The following is a 16961-nucleotide window of genomic DNA, read 5'->3' on the forward strand; positions in this document are numbered from 1 at the left end:
ATGTTGTAAAATGTTGTATGTCTGTTAATGTTTCCCTCCTTTCATCTTTAAAATAAAAATAAATAAATAAATAAAAATAAAAATATGACAGAATGTTTGATGATCTGCGAGAAAGAAAAGATTACTTAACTCAAAGCAAAAATGAGAGAAGATTAATGCTGGGCAAAGTGATGCACGCATGTAATCCCAGCACTTGGGAGGCTGAGGCAGGAGGAGCTTGCAAGTTCAAGGCCAGTCTGGACTACATAAGTGAGTTCAAGGAAAGCCTGAACCGCATAGTGAGACCCTGTCTTTAAAAGAAAAAAGAAAAAGATTGATACATTTGACTATTTTAATTAAAAATTACAATGCAAATACAGAAACAAAAGTTACATGATCAGATATATATTTACACTATAAAAATCACAAGTTTACATCAGGATTTATCAAAAATCCTACTAATACCAAAATAATAGGAGAAATCTTTCAAAGGATAAAAATAGCAGATAATTCATGCAAAAAAAGAGATCTGGATGCCAAATGCATTTTTTTGAATAGTACTAAATCTCATTAATTTTTGGAAAAATACACCATGAGATTATTTCCATTCTCATCAGATTGGTGAAAGTAATGAAATCTAAAGAATTAAAAAGTAGCAAACCCTTATTCTTGTGGAAATAGTAATTAAAGCTGCTCACCTAGCTGTAGCTTTGGCTGAAACCATGAAAAATTAGCAGGTGCATATTTGTGAAATTTGGAGACCAAGTAAAACCTCTGAAATTGTAACAAGAAGTATATAGAGAGTACACGTGTTCTTCCTCCAAAAATTTTGTCATTTATTGTACTGTACAAATCTACAAAAATTTATCAGTTTTATTTGATACCCTTTCTGTAACAAAACTGTTTTAGCAATAATGAATTCAAAGTAAGAGGGGCTGGGGATTTAGCTCAGCGGCACAGTGCCTGCCTGGCAAGCGCGATGTTGTGGAGTTTGATTCCTGGTACCGGAAAAAGACCAAAAAACAAAACAAAACCAAAGTAAGATAAAGCAAAACAACGTTTTATGGCACAGGACATTCATAGACCTTCATAGTATTGATCCAGTCTCTCTTGCATAACTATGACTTGGCCATCCCCTTCCTGTGTGCTGTTCTCAAAGTGCAGTCTCCAGCATAACACTAGACGTACACACACTCAGATCTACTGTATTAGAATCTCTGAAGCGGGAGGGGGCAGCAATCTGTGTTTATACTGGCTCCTCCCTGGATTGATACTGTTTTTGAAAATTACTAGCGTAAGCTTTCACATATGCTGCCTCTGTTTCATATAATGCTCTTCCTCCTTTCTCTGCCTGTGAAAGCTCTCATCATTCTTTTAGACACCAACCTGAAGTCTTCTCTAACACCTTTGTGCCTCACATCCTTACAACTCTTTAGTACAAGGTTACTCCACCTTCTCTATGCTGACATTGTCTTTTGTCTCTCTTTGGATTGCCCATGAGTCCAAGAAGGTTATTTAGGAGGACTGAGGAACTCTTGCCTCAGTCCAAGAAGGTTATTTAGGAGGTACAAGGAACACTTTAAAGAAATGAAGTGACAGAGGGAAGTAAAGGAAGCTGGTAAAAGGTACATTTTTAACCCAGTTAGCACTTTGGGTATTTGGAGTTTAATGCCCCTGAGGAGCTCTGGGAGACAGTGTAAAGCACCTTGGACTTAATCCACGTGAGAGTACCAGGGAATATGGTATTTATGAATCAATTCTTATTCATGATGAACAGCTCCCAGGGGTGTTAACTCCTAAACAGCTTTATCTTGCCATGGAAATGGACAATGCTGGCCTCTGCAGCCAGAGGGAGTCCTCAGGCAAAGGAATCCAAATGCGAAGTTTTGGAAGTTGAGTCCATGTCCTCTGAAGGGGACAAGCATGAGGGCAAGAACAGCATCTGCAACAACTTTAAGACATACCCTTGTTTCAATAGTGTAATGCGTACACTAAGCTGAGAGTTTCTCATTAGCAAGGATCGTGTCTTGTTTCATTTTATACCCCTGAACTTAACACAATTTCGGCCACAGTACTGACCACTCAATAAGTGTTTATTAAATAAATGAAGGCATAAATAGTTAAATAACATGTGAAAACCCTATATCTTATATACATGTATGAAGCCTTTCCACTAGGCTTTGAGTTTTGATATTTTTATTTCTTAGATGTTACACTTTTGCCACATTCCTATTTTAATTTTTTAATTTCTGTTTCTAATCATTCTTCTATCTACACAGCTATATTTATTTGTCAGAGAATAAAGCATCTACTGATATTAATCAAAGTTTAGATGGAACACCTTAAAATAGGAGAAAAGAATCTGTCCTAATTAAATAATAGAGTAACGCCTACAGGTTTAGACATGAGCCTTCAGGTGTAGGAAAGAAAAAAATTTAATGAATATAGTAGTTTTATGCCAAGAACATTTCCCAGGTGTGCTTGTGTTTTAATAAGATGGAATGTAAAATAGCAAAAGGAGCCTGGTATTATGATGATATTTATTCATAAGGTAGTAAGTCAGAGATGATGAAAAATTTTTGACTGCAAGTTACTGGAGTTGGGTGAGATTTTTGTTCAGTGAATTTGAAGTGAAGTCGTCTCTCCCCCATGGGTATCATGCTAGAACTGCCCTAGTCCTGCTGGGACATCAAGGTTGGGGGAAAGGGTGGAGGGACAACATCTGGAATACGTGCAGCAGTAGTAGATTCAAGCTAGAACAAGCATTAGAACTGAACTCTTTATGAGACACCTATGTCATATAGAATTCTTTTAACACATTCATCCAATATATATAAACTAAAATCTGCTTGGAAATTAATTACTACCTTCCTAATTTTGAAAGAAAATTTTAAGTCCATTTTTCTCTGACTTGTAGGTGCAACTCCCAGCAAAAATAGGTCACATCTACAGAAAATTGCTCTTATTCTCTCTACTACTTATGACCTCTGTTAGCTCAGACCTTCTCCTCTTGTTATTTCTAATTGAAAGGCTACTATGGCAAATTACAGCATTAATTCTTCATTAATGCTTCTTAGTGCTTACAAATCTGCTCTTCTTTTCAATGATACTAAGTGTTCATGCTCCAAAGTCAACTCATATTACTAAAAGAAAATTTTTCTTTCTTTGAAAAATTATTTTTAAATGAACAATTATAAAGTTACTATTATTACCTTCTAATTTCTGCATACTTTGAAACTGTTTTCAATAAAAATACTACATTGTAAACATTAAAAATATAATAGTTTGATATGTCCACTAATACAGTACATGAAAACTGGTATGTGTGTTTTTGCTCCTGTTAATTGTAAGTACCTTATTAGGAAAAGCAATGTTCTGGAGGTAATAGTCCCAGGGAAATGGCATGAGATGGAATAGAACTGCGCGTGCAGAATAAACTAGGTAAAATGCTAATTGTTTCCATTTTATTTTTATATTTGTACTGTTGTACTCTTATGCCAACTATATTTTAAAATACACAGTGATCTTAAGCTTTAATTTTGAGCATGGCCAGAAGAAATGAGTCCTCATTTGAAACAGAGACACTTTCATATGACTATTTTAAGTGGTATGTTTTGATGTGCTGCATTAGTCTACAAAGGAAATAAACATTTTGCCAGTCTAAGAAACAATGATATATCTTTCTGAGTTTTATTCTTACACTTAATATTTGAAATTTTGGTTTTAATACTGATTTTAAGTAGAGAAAATATCTAAATGTCTTCCTTGCCTTGAGGATCAAAATCTGTTCACCTTCTTTCTTTAAATAAAATGGCCTTTTCCTTCTACTTTTCTTTAGCAAGTATATGTGTAATAACTTATGTCATTCACTCCTTGAAAAAGTCAGTAGGAAACACACATATTTCCATATGCTGTAAAACTTTGGTTTACTCAATTACAATGACAGTAAAATGAGTTTATACATAGCGACACATCATATATAGTGACATATTTGTAGAGCAAGAAGACTAGCTATCTGAACACAGCATGCAAACGTCATGGTTGAATGTGAAAATGTATGTCAGTTCTTCATTTTTGTCTTTGCCTTACATATTAGAAAAGGCATATATATATATATATAATCAGTTTCTATAGTTGATTTCTCCAAAAGGTCCTCATATTAAAGTAACAATACAGCTCACTAATAGAAAACTATTTCTGTACTTCGGGTATTTTTTACAGATGCTAATTGTACTGAATCAAGATGTTGAAAGTGCATAATTCTCATGTTAACATTAGCATGTTGTGCTTTTATCAGAAGCATCTCAGGAATAGTATACACACAATATTTTTCAACATCTTGGAACTGTCAAATATCACGCCCTTTACACTGTCATTGGTCTGCGGGGACTTTGGATTGTGGTGAAGATATTGATAGAAGAATGAAAGTGAGTTATAAAATACCAGAAACCAGTGATATCAGACACTTTCTTCTTATAATTAGCCAATTAAATAATTAGACATGAAGAGAAGGTGAAAATATGAATCACTACCTACTTAAGTATTTATGAATTTATCTCAGGTTTATTTATAGTATGTTTCCCTGAACCAAAATAATGTAAATAATGAAGTTCCTCAAACTTCTAATATCCATCTAAGCCAGTTTCCTAATTGGGACGTGTGTGTGTGTGTGTGTGTGTGTGTGTGTGTGTGTGTGTGTGTCTGTAGCATATGTGTTTATATGTATTTGTGTGCATGTGATGATAGAGAAAGAGGTATAGAGATATAGGGAAGAAGAGAGAGAAAAAAATAAAGAAAATGAGAGAGGGTCAGAGAGAATGGAAGAGAGAAAACTTAGTTGAAGTTGAAGAAGTCCTCATTTTTCTAAGTTAACTCTAGTTTATTAATGAGTCTTTTCTATTGTAGCCTTGACCTTCAAAGACGTGAATATTTATAGGCGAAAGGACCACGACAGTACCAATTTTAAGACCCACTCAGAGGTACATGTCCAATGAGAGAGCAGAAAGGTTTTTAAAAAAACCCTTGAGAAAGTCTTTTAAGATTTCTTTGAATTCTTTTGAAGATAAACTATTTTTGAGTCTGTCTGAAAAATCTTAAGAGCATTTATCTAATTTTATCATTAAAGTAACACCATTGAGTTCTTTGGCATAAGGTGAATTTTATCACTATCACTTTAGTCTTAAATATGCATTTTAAAAGTCAGTTTTTAAGTAACTACATATCTTTATACTTTGGACTTTAGCAGGTGTGTGCAAAGTATATTAATTTTTAAAATGTTATTCTACTTCTTTACTTATATTACCATCTGAGTTTTTTTCGTCTTTTTATGAGACAGAGTTTCACTATGCAGTTCAGGCTGGCCATGAACTCTCTTTATAGCCCAAGCTGGCCTTGAACTCTCAATAATTGTCCTGCCTCATCCTCCTGAGTGTTGGGATTACATGCATGAGCAGCCACACACAGCCTTCATTACCATCTTGTGTTTATTAATGAGGGAAACAATTTTCTGCAAATATATTGACTTATTTAAAATGGTTTTTATACAGTTTGAGGGCATTTTAGTTAATTATGAATTATGTATCACTATTATATATTTTGCAGCTAATTAAGAGTTATTATTAATATCAGCTACTCTAAAATGTTATTGCTATTTATAGTTGAAAGTATATTTTTATTCTTCCCTAAATGCTGTATAAGGTAGAAATATTATTCACATTTTGTGAGGCAATTTAGACAAAAACAATACAGTGCTATAACCACGTTTTCACTGCAACAAAGGGTGAGATTAAAGGAGTCTATGAGGTTGCTTATTGTATTAGTCACCATAATGTTTCTGGGACAAAATACCCAACTTATACAATTTAAAGGACAAAAATCTTATTTTACCTTGTGGTTTCATAAATTTACTTCACTGCTGCTGGTTCCAAGGCAGAACATCATGGCAAAAATGCCTGGCAGTAGAAAGTTCACCTCATGATATCTGGAAAGGAAAATGACAGAAAGAGTTAGAAAGGGGACAAGGACCAGATACTGTTTCCAAGATTCCGCCCTCACACACACCCAGAATCATGTTTTACTAAACTCCTGGGCATCTCTCAAGCTGATCAAGGTGCCAATCATGATTAATTACCACATTTGCATATTTCAGTACTATGGGCCTAAATGTTTATTCTAGGCACCTTCATAGATACTGCCATAGAAGTTAATCGAACCTTCCAGTGTGAATGAGATTCTATAGGAATGCGTTCAGAGAAGACACGGAACTAGTTCACCAATCGCAACTAGATATCCTTTTGAGAGAAAAATATGCTATGCCTGTCTCCTTTAAAAATAAAAGGAAGGTAATATAGGAAGTAGGGAGATAGATCTCTCTCAAAAGGGCAGAGGATAAAGTGATGGAAAGAGCAGGGAGAGAGGGGATGTGAAGGTGCTGAGAAAAAGGAATTAAGGTGTGTTATGTACATATGCTAACTCCACGGAAAGTATGCAGACATGTACCGCAAACTCCACTGATATAAAAAGAATGGCAAGGGGTTACATCAACTATCTGCATGAGAATATAGTTCACATAAAGTATCACTTGTTCAGATTGCAGTAAACGAAAAGTTATTATTAGAAACAAGGGAAATAAAAGGTGCAGAATTTCAATAGTGAAGAAAGGGGATAAAGCATGAGAATGAATTTCTAAATTCAAGTGTTATAACCACCGTGAGAAACTTAAAATCAAAGTACCAATGCAAATGCCTTTGAAGCCTGAGATGCAGGCTTACAACCTATGGAGGATTAGGGATCGATAAAATAAACAGAGTGTTACAAAATAAAATGTCAATCCAACATAGTAAAAATACCGGCACTGGCTATATTGAAAACACTAAAACTGAATGAGAAAGCTATCACTTTATACCACTCCATTTGTTTAGTTCTTTCCCTTACTCTATAAATATTGCAATTTGTAAAATTTTGATTAACAATGAGAGCAGAATTAGTAGAGAGAGGTGGGACAGGAAAAGAGACGGACATTTTCCCCTACATATATATGTTTTATTTTTTCACTGCATAGTCATTATTTTGTACCATATATATCCCTCACCTAAAAAATTAAATTGAATTTCCTACTTAGAAATATATACATGTACATGCATTTGGGCTATTTCAAATCATACACACAAATAAAATCCAAAAGTATTATTGACCTAATGTGAAAAAGCAAATTAATAAAGCGTTTACAACAAAATAGAAGAGGATAAGTTAATAAATAGTGAGTATGTAAAGAGTTCTTAAATGTAAGAAGCACTAATTATAAATACAAACAATAGACTGGGATATATTATATATTAATGAATCCTTATGTCACATAGTATAAAATAGCAAATATGAAAACAAGAGAGTGAGATAATGTATTTCCAATCGACATCTAACAGGTGAATTATGAACATCAATGATTATGAAGAATTCCTAAAAAGTTTTGAAAACAGAACACAAATTCCAATAGAAAAATGGGAAACGTTTTTGAAAAGTGATGACAAAAATATGACTTGTGTAGTGCTTCTGTATCTTGACCTGGATGTTGTTTATAGAATAATCACTTTCCAGGAAATAACTAATGAGTTTTACGCTTTATAGAAACAATGTTGGTGACTTCCGTAGCCCTCACAAAATAAGAAATCTAAATAGCTCATCAACATACAAAGAATCCAGTAGGATTCAGGGACATGCAAATTAAAACTAAAATTAAATTTCCCTCTATACAGAGGAAAATGGTTGAAATTGAAAAGTCTGACAATATCAAGTGGTAGTGCACATTGCTAGATATTAAGAAATTTTTATATATTCATTCATTTTTCCCCTCATAATTTATCCTAGGAGATGAGTACTTTTTTATAACCAATGTTCACACAGGTCACTTGTTTGCTCAAGGCCATGTGGTAAATTGTGGAGTGAGGAATCCAGCCCAGGTAATCTGATCACTGCTTTACCTGTCTGAAGAAATATGAGGATGAGTTCAAGCCTGCGTACAGTGGCAGGACTGAGATTGTTACACAGGTGGAGTCAAGCTGTATGTGTGTATATACGAGTTCACTATGTAAGTTAGGTATGCGATTTTTAGTTTAACCTATAAGCCTGGAATAGTGACTTAGTAGAAATAACTGAAAGCAGTCTTGGAAGGATGTGGAAAATTGGAGCCATGAGAAATCTCCTCAGAGGGAGTTAGGTCCTCTGGAAAAACTGAAGAATTCCTAGTGTACTCGGATTTAACAGAATAATATTCTTCCTTTGGAAGTGCTGGTAAGCAGCACGTGTTAGTCTGCATTTTGGCAGTATAATAAAATAACTCATACCAGCCAATTTTATTTTAAAGAGTGGTTTATTCAGCTCCCAGGCCTGGAGATTCAGAACCATGATTCTGTTATGGAAAAGTTGGCTTCAGGCTGGGTGGGGGGATGTTCTGTGTTGTATGGTGGTCTTTGTTCTTGGATCTTCCTGAAAGGAGTGGTCAGGAGATCTACAGAAAGACTCAGAGTCGGAAACTAGCAGTTTGTTGCAAGCGTTTCCTACTGAGGGGCAAGCAAGGTTGGTATCCTCTAGAAAAGGCTCAATTCTTTTAAAGTAAGAATATTGTACTTGGGAGAGCTCCAAGATAGTAGAACCAGAGGGGGGCAACTGTCAGTAATGAAAGTGCGGGGGCTGGGGATTTAGCTCAGTGGCACAGCATCTGCCTTGCAAGCCCAAGGTCATGAGTTCGATTCCCAGTACCTGAAAAAAACACCAAAAACCAAAAAAAAAAAAAAAGAAAAAAAAAAAGAAAGTGTATCCTCAGGAAGGCAGGCATGGTAGTGGCCAGGGATGGCGCCTACAACCAAGTCCAGAGTTGTTTTTATTCTAGCCAAAGAGGAAGGATCAGAACTGCAGTTCAGATTCATGTTAACGAGTTCACTTTCGGTAGGCAGTCACCACAGTTTAACTTGCGCTTCTACATCAGAGCGTGGCTAGGGGATTTGGAAGGGGTGGGGTTGATGTGCTCTTCTCAGAAGCCTAGGAATGGCAAAGTCAGGAAATCTAGACCATGAATTTTCTTTTAAGGCTCTGCTGTCAGGTTTTCCCACAGTCAGCTCATTTTGTGTGTGTGTGTGTAAATATCTACTCTGTTACTACCAGCACCACCTCAGCTGTTGGAGAGAACCTCATAGCTGTGTGGCATAATGTGCCACACCAGTTACTTCAACAGATGGGAAATCAGGGATGGCTAGCTGGGCAGAGGCAGGCTTAACTTTCTTGTGAGAACTACCTCAATCCCTGCTGACAGTAAAGCCCTCAGTTATCTCCCACTTGCCCCATCTCTTAAAGGGTCCGTCACTTCAACATCCACAGTGAGGACCCAGTTTCCAACACACGGAACTTTGGGGCACAAACCATAGCAAAGAAGAAACAGCAACGCACTCTACCTTCAGGCAGATAACCAGTTTAACTTTTATTTATCAGCACTCACACTTTGGACCATCAGACCTTAGCCAAGGATCTTTCCACTCACCTAATCAAAGTTGAAATATGTTGGAGAAAATAATCAGCAGCCCAGTGCTGAATTTGCAGATCTAAGTAGAAAGCCACAATGGATATGTCAGGCTACTAGAGTGTTATTTATTTAAATTTATTTCTTGGAATTGAACACCACCTTAATGGCCTGAAAGTGTTAAAGTATGTCCCAAAGTACCTAAATTACTCCCTAAATGTAATTTATGCTTGAGAATAATCTGACTAAGTTGATTTAGAACAGCAGGAGATAAGTTATGCTGCACATAAATGAAGCAGAAGTGTAATTTTAAATACTGCTTGCATAGTGAATGGGAATTTTAATATTTGCAAAATTTTAAAATCACTTGATTTATTACCCATATGTTTATACTGACATATTTTGTCCTTTACTTAGTTTGCTCTACATTTTCTCCTACTACCAGAAAAAATACAAGTTTTTCCTCCCTAGAAATAATAAAGCAGGTGAAACGTATATTTCCCAAAATGCTATTTTTAAGTCACTTTGTGTTTCTAGTTGTGGGTACCCCTTTTCTCACTTATAGATAGTTCACTTAATGAAGTGAGAGGAATTTAGGGAACACAATGACAGATTAGACATTAAGTTTATAAATGTAACATTGTAAAACCAAACAAAAATTTACATGCATTCAGAATCTTCCTTGGTAAGAAACAGTTTTAAGTTTATAAATAGTCATGATAAAAAATGTAATTTTACACAGTAAATTCAAATACAGATTTAGACTTCACTATTAACGAGGCATATTAAATGCTGAAGAGTATATTTTAAAATTTTATGTGATAGTTGAAATGGAATTTAAAGTGATATTATTCACATTAAATGTCATCATATGTAAAGCATATGCTTTTATTCTTTATATTTTGTTTGAATAGAATTACTCATCCTAATAGTTATTCTAGTAATAATATTAAGTCAACTTCACAGCTTTAAAAGTTTTAACAGTTGCTTGCTATATTAAATTCTTTATATGTTTATCACGTGACACTCTAAGTTTTTTGTATGAAGATTTAAGGAGGGACAATGTTGAACTGCAGAAGACAGGGAGAACACAGCAAATGGGAAGGAGGACACTTCAGGAATATGTGACACATGTGCAAATCCCTAAATCCCATAGCAGTAACAGGGGAAACGGTGCACAGACCTATGTGGTTGGAAAACCCATCCTTACCTCACTCTGGGGGGCCTGGAGTGCACAAGCCCTAATCCTGTTCCCCCTTTTTCTTTCTAGCTGTCTTGACAAGCTAAGGGTGTCTTCATCAAGTTTATAGACTAGTGGGTTTCTTCTCTTTGGAGAAAATAGAATATAGAAGAAATATATAGAAGAATGATAACCTGTAAAGGGGATTCAGGATCAGGGTGGGAGGAGGGTTTGTAGAATTTGATGGAGGATTGAAAGTGCAAGTGTGGGTGAGTGGTGGAGGAAGAGTCTGATATTGTAAACCACTGGGGTTGTCAACACCCTGAGATGAAAAATACGTATTTGTAGCATATATTGGAGAAACAGTCACTTCCTGGTTGCTGAAAGTGTTGGCAAAAGGATAATTCAAGTGTTTGGGTGGTTTTTTTTTTTTTTTTTTTTTTTTTTGGTTTTTTTCTCCAGTACCAGGAACTGAACTCACGACCTTGCACTTGCCAGGCAGGCGCTTTTGCCGCTGAGCTAAATCCCCAGCCCCAAGTGTTTGGGTGGTAATAAAAGCAAACCAAGAAGGGGATGGAGAACTAGGCAGAATGGCAGATACCTGTAATCCCAGATACTTGGGAGACTGAGGTAGGAAAAACTCAGGTCAAGGTTTGACCAAGAACGTGTCTATGAATGAAGATGTAGCTGAGTAACAGCACACTTTGCTAGATTATGTGAGTCTGGGTTTCAATACCTAGTACAAAGAAAAGAAAAAAGAAGAGAAGAAGAGAAGAGAAGAGAAGAGAAGAGAAGAGAAGAGAAGAGAAGAGAAGAGAAGAGAGGAAAGGAGAGGAGAGGACACAAAAGGACACGAGAGGAGAAAAGATTAGAGGACAGGAGAGGAGAGGAGAAGAGAGGACAGGAGAGAAGAGGAGAGAAGAGGACAGGAGAGAAGAGGAGAGGAGAGGACAGGAGAGGAGTGAAGAGGACAGGAGAGGACAGCAGAAAGGAGGGGAGGTGAGGGAAGGTAAGGAGAGGAGGAGAGAGGAGGCGAGCGGAGGTGAGGGGATTGCTATCTGCTTCAAATGTGAGTTGATGAATTGTGATCAGCTGGTAACTTCTCTGTCTTCTAAATACTGCACCTGCTTCCTGTTTCTCATGCTTTGGTAGCAGGAGCAGAGTTAGAAGTTGCAGTTATAAGTATGTGAGAGTGGCCTTAAAATTATTTTTGAATTATTTTATTTTATCAGAAATATAAAACTCATTGTACGAAAACTATGTAGCACAGAAATATCTACATAAGGAGGAGTGAAATTAACTCTAGTCTCACCAGGATGGAGCAATGCTGATACGCTTCATAGCATTTCAGACTCTTACGCAATAGCAAGTCTTGAGTCAAATGATAAAAGTACCTTTCAACGTACAGTTATTTTAAAAGGAAATAACTTCTTGTCATGGATTTTAGATAATTTATTGTCTGAAATACTACCAAAAAATATATGAATAGTGAATTATTTTTAAACATGTGAAACATTTCCAACATCATTTTGTTACTGAAGGATATGTTTTCTTTGACTGACTCTAGAATATGGTTAATTACCAAAGGCAGATTTTTATCTTTAAAGAAGATGTCGTTAGAAACTGCCTCTTTTGACCATCACTGGATGCTTTGTCCATGTAATCAAAATACTTTATTTTAAAGCTGGGCATAGTGGTACATATCTGTAATCCCAGCACTTGGGAAGCTGAGGCAGGAGGATCACTGTGAGCTGGCCACCCTGGAATATATAGGGAAATGCATAGGGAAACCATGTCTCAAAAATAAAATAAAACAAAAAACATTTGTTTTAGAAAATTGTTAAAGTTATACAAAGAGTGATTTATTAAATGCAATGTTGGACAAAGTGCAGTGCATGTGTAGATATGTAATTGAATCTTAGGTAGTCAATGGAAAATTCAGAAGGAAAACCTATAGGTATAATTAACTGGTAACTGGCTTCATTCTGGGAAAAGATAATCACTACTGGATAGCACATTAGAAAGTGGAAAGATATCCTTGAAACCAGAGACATTCACTTTAGAATCTCCTCTGTGCTGTTTAATACATTTTAAAAATCTTAGAGCAAGTCATTCAGGCTCTTACTTTTCCCTGGTGGAATTTGGAAATAATAATTTTTATGCTGCAAGGGTATTGTAAGTGTAATAAAATGGCCTATATGTAGAACGAAGAAAACTGAGTCCAATGCCTGGTTCACAGTAACTGTTCAGGAAATGTGAACTTCCTTTCCATGCTACTAAATAAACCTTTAGGTTGATGTACCTGTGTTTAAGTTTTAAAGTTATCTGAGATTCCTAAATGAAGGCAAAATTCTGAGAAGATGTCTTGGCACGTAAAAGTATAATCCATTGTATCTTGGGACTGGAACTCAAAGAAACTTGACATACTCCTGAACTCTGAGAAAGGCCCACAACCAGGAAAAAATTTATTTTTTGAGATAGGATCTCGCTCTGTAGTTGAGGCTGACCTCAAACTCAGAGTGATCCTCCTGCCTCAGCACTCAAGAGCTGGGATTACAGTTGTGCGCCACCACACCCAGCGCACACAGCCAGGAATTTTAGGGATGTGTTTCGATGTAGCGTTAGGATATTCTTTTTAAGAAAGACTCCAGGAAACCAGGTATATCATATGCCCTGTGAGATTTCAAATCTTACTTTAGGTTTTTATAATTTATTTTATTAGTTCATGTGTATATTGAATAATGTTTAAATTATTTTACATTATTTATAGGAAGCTGATACATAACACATCTTTTTTTTTTTTGCTACAAGGACTTGAACTCAGGACACTGCGCCTGTCAGGCAGGCGCTGTGCCACTGAGCTGCATCCCTGGCCCCATAACACATCTTAATTCCTTTTTATATCTCTTATGTGCTCCCTCCCCCCTCCACATGTCTCTCAATCCCTTTCTTTTTTTGTGCATGTTCTCAGTACATAATGTTTACATTCCTTATATAGAGTTGGTACATGCACATAACACATCCAAATTCTGTTTTTCATCCCCCTCCCTCCATCTCTTGATTCCCTTCCCCTTTGAGAAAGATCTGTCTCCCTACTTACTGTTAGCTATCTTTTATTTTGCTCTTTATTTTTACTCTGGGCTACTCATATAAGAGAAATCATGTGACATTTAAGCTTGTGCATCTGCTTTACTTCACTTAGCAATATGTTCTCAAGGTTCATCGATTTTGCTACAAATGACTTAAGTTTATCTTTCTTTCTGCAGAGTAATGCTCCATTGTGTATAAATGCTACCATTTTTATCTATCCATCTGTTGATGGCTGCTTTTTGACCCAGATATTCGTCTTCTAGGTATCTTCCCAAAAGAGTTAAAGACATCACATTACAATGACACATGAATACCTATGTGCAGAGCAGCACAACTCATATTAGCTAATCTTACTTTCTAACTGTGATTGTACCCTAAATGCACATTAGAATGTTCTGGAGGCTGTTAAAGTAAGCAATGTCAGGGTCCCACTTCCAAAGATGCTTATTTAATTGGTCTGGAATGGAGCCCCAACATCACTGTTTTAATATTATTGTTGCTTCTGTTTTTTTAACCCACTGGGTGATTCTTATGAACAATTCTCTTAATGTAAATTCAAACTCTGGTTTATGTAATTTGGGCCTCCATACTTTCTATGGTCAGAAAATGAGTAAATATTAGCTTCTCAATATTGTATTCATATTAATATATTTCCTTGTACAAAGCTTCTTTGTCATTCCAATTTAATGAATTAGTGGATATGCTAAAACAAGAAGGATATAGGAAAATAATGCTCACCACCTGATTTAGACTAGTATATTTGTTAGTTGGTTATTTATACCTGAGGCACAATACAAATAGCATATCTCATTCTGGATGTTTCATTATTTTAATAGATAATTTTGAATCAGGAGTAGTATTAAAACTGATAAGTGAAATATTGTGGATTTGACCCAAGAGCAACTTTGAAATCAAACACATACTTTCCAAATAATTTTTGCAACATTGACATATTTCATAGTTCTTGGAATTTTAAAAACTTAAATATGATCTTAGGAAGAAAATGTTAATACTCTAAAATAGATGCCTTTATTTATGCTTCAATCAAGAAATGTATTCAATTTTAAAGGGAAAATGACAGTCTTTAATTTGAAGTTATCCTTCCTATTCAATATTAATTACTGTTTTTGTTAATTGAAACTTAAGGCTATAAATGCAAGAAATTATCAAAATGTTATCAATGTCAATATTAAAATATATTCTCTACTGATGTAATTTATTTTATACAATCCACTTATTTTTCTTGATTCATATTTTTCACCTCTAGGAGATTTGACAGATCTGTTGAGAAATGGCGGCGTTTTCACTATGACATGAAAATATTTAATCAGTGGCTAACAGAAGCTGAACAGTTTTTCAAAAAGACGCAAATTCCTGAAAATTGGGAACATGCTAAATACAAATGGTATCTTAAGGTAAGGTTTTCAGATTTTTTTTTTCCAAATCATTGTTACCTTCACTGCAGTATTGTAACTGCTTAGCTTCTTTAAGTTCAGGTTTTCAAGAATGATTGAAATTTGTAATTCCTGACAAATTTTCATTGCTGTACATACTGTAAACTCACCATAATGATCATTTTGGGAGACTTGATATGAACTTTGGCGAAAGGTGGATAGAATAAGTCAAGAGAGAACTGGTTTAATCAATGAACTGTAAAGTGTATCTGGATCTGTGACACAAGGAATCTTTTTATAACAGAGTGTGCTGGGGCTTTGGGGAAGTGTGTGTTTTTCCTTATGTTGGAACCTGTCCAAAATGGGAACTTGAGGTATACTTAGCAATAATGTAGTTGCTAAGATATCTATCACAAGAGAATTACATTTCTGTTTCTCTAAAGACAATTTGTGGTGATGCAGCAGTATTTCTATATATTCTATTGACAAAATGCCTTCTGAGATAGTCCAGAGGCCAAAACAATACAGAGTTAATTGGTGGTACTTATTGACTTTTTTATGGTTTATGATAATGGAGAATCAGCTTATGGATTATAACCAGTGTATAGTTTAATTTCAACTTGTGTTTAGTGAATGTGCAGATAAAAAATAAATTAGAGTGTAGAGGATACAATTTAGTGTATAAAATATATAGTTTAGACATGAGAAATATTATTTTTATTGTACCAACGCTTAAGTATTTTTGTAGGTATTTTAGCTCAAGTTGTTCACGCTTCAATTTTCAATCACGTAGATTTGAATTGTTGCCAACTTTTCATGACAGAAAATACTGATTAAGACAGATGGAGGCAAAGAACGTGGAAGTTTATTAAAGAGCTTAGACATCTAAAATTCTAGATGCAGGGCTGGGGATTTAGCTCAGCAGCACAGCGCCTGCCTAGCAAGCACAAGGTCGTGAGTTCAATCCCTGGTACCGGAAAACAAACAAACAAAAAACAATAAAATTCTAGATTCATAAAAACAATATAGTAGATGTTATAATTCTCCATTATAAAACATTTTAGCACAACAGATATTCCTTTTGATATTAATGATTGAGGAATTCAAGCACACACACATATGACAAGTTGTATAAACATGGGAAATTAACATTTTAGAAATTATGTATAATTATATGTATATCAATCAAATTTGTATACATGTCACTTTTGAGAAAGAAGAAATTCATGGATTTCTAATTTGTTATCATACAGGTAATACATTTTTAATAGCAATGAAGTGAATTTTGAGCTAATACAGCATACAAGGTCTCTACCTGGAAAGCATAAATATATTTATTAGTCATATAAGGTGTTCTTGGGAAGAGATAAAAAGTTCATACACTCTTGGCTGGCCAAAGATGTCTGACACCACATACACATTGGGTATTTTCATTATAAAGGTAATGTATATAGTGAAAATATAAATATTCATCATACTTCATAGATGCTAATTGTTTTTATTTTCATCTGTCTGATAATGGGAATTAGCCGTAGGGCCTTGCACATGAGGAGTACACACTCTGCCACTGAGCTATGCCCCTGGCCCTTGATGAGGATTTTGGTACATATATCAGTGTTCTTGGGATGCCCACTCTGAGATTGCAAAAGGTTTATTAGAAAGCATTTTTGAGATGAAGCAATTGATGAATGATGCACCTTGGTGTCAATTTCCTTACAAATTTTTGTTCTTGACTTCTGTTATTCTTTTTCAATCTGTGAATTTATCACATTCATCAAATTGTGAAATCTTTCTGCCATTACTTTAAGAA

The 16961-nt window shown here is 35.3% G+C and overlaps 1 protein-coding gene across 1 annotated transcript in view; it reads left to right on the forward strand.

Annotated features, from left to right (window-relative positions):
* Positions 1-16961, forward strand: part of Dmd (dystrophin) — a 2013932-nt gene that overhangs the window by 930432 nt on the left and 1066539 nt on the right. The window contains exon 44 of the mRNA XM_013507710.1: positions 15025-15172. Coding sequence (XP_013363164.1) covers positions 15025-15172 — 148 coding nt within the window. The remainder of the gene's footprint in view (positions 1-15024; positions 15173-16961) is intronic.

Source organism: Chinchilla lanigera, unplaced genomic scaffold (assembly GCF_000276665.1).
Source record: "Chinchilla lanigera isolate Chin_1 unplaced genomic scaffold, ChiLan1.0 scaffold00134, whole genome shotgun sequence".
Taxonomy (NCBI): Eukaryota; Metazoa; Chordata; class Mammalia; order Rodentia; family Chinchillidae; genus Chinchilla; species Chinchilla lanigera.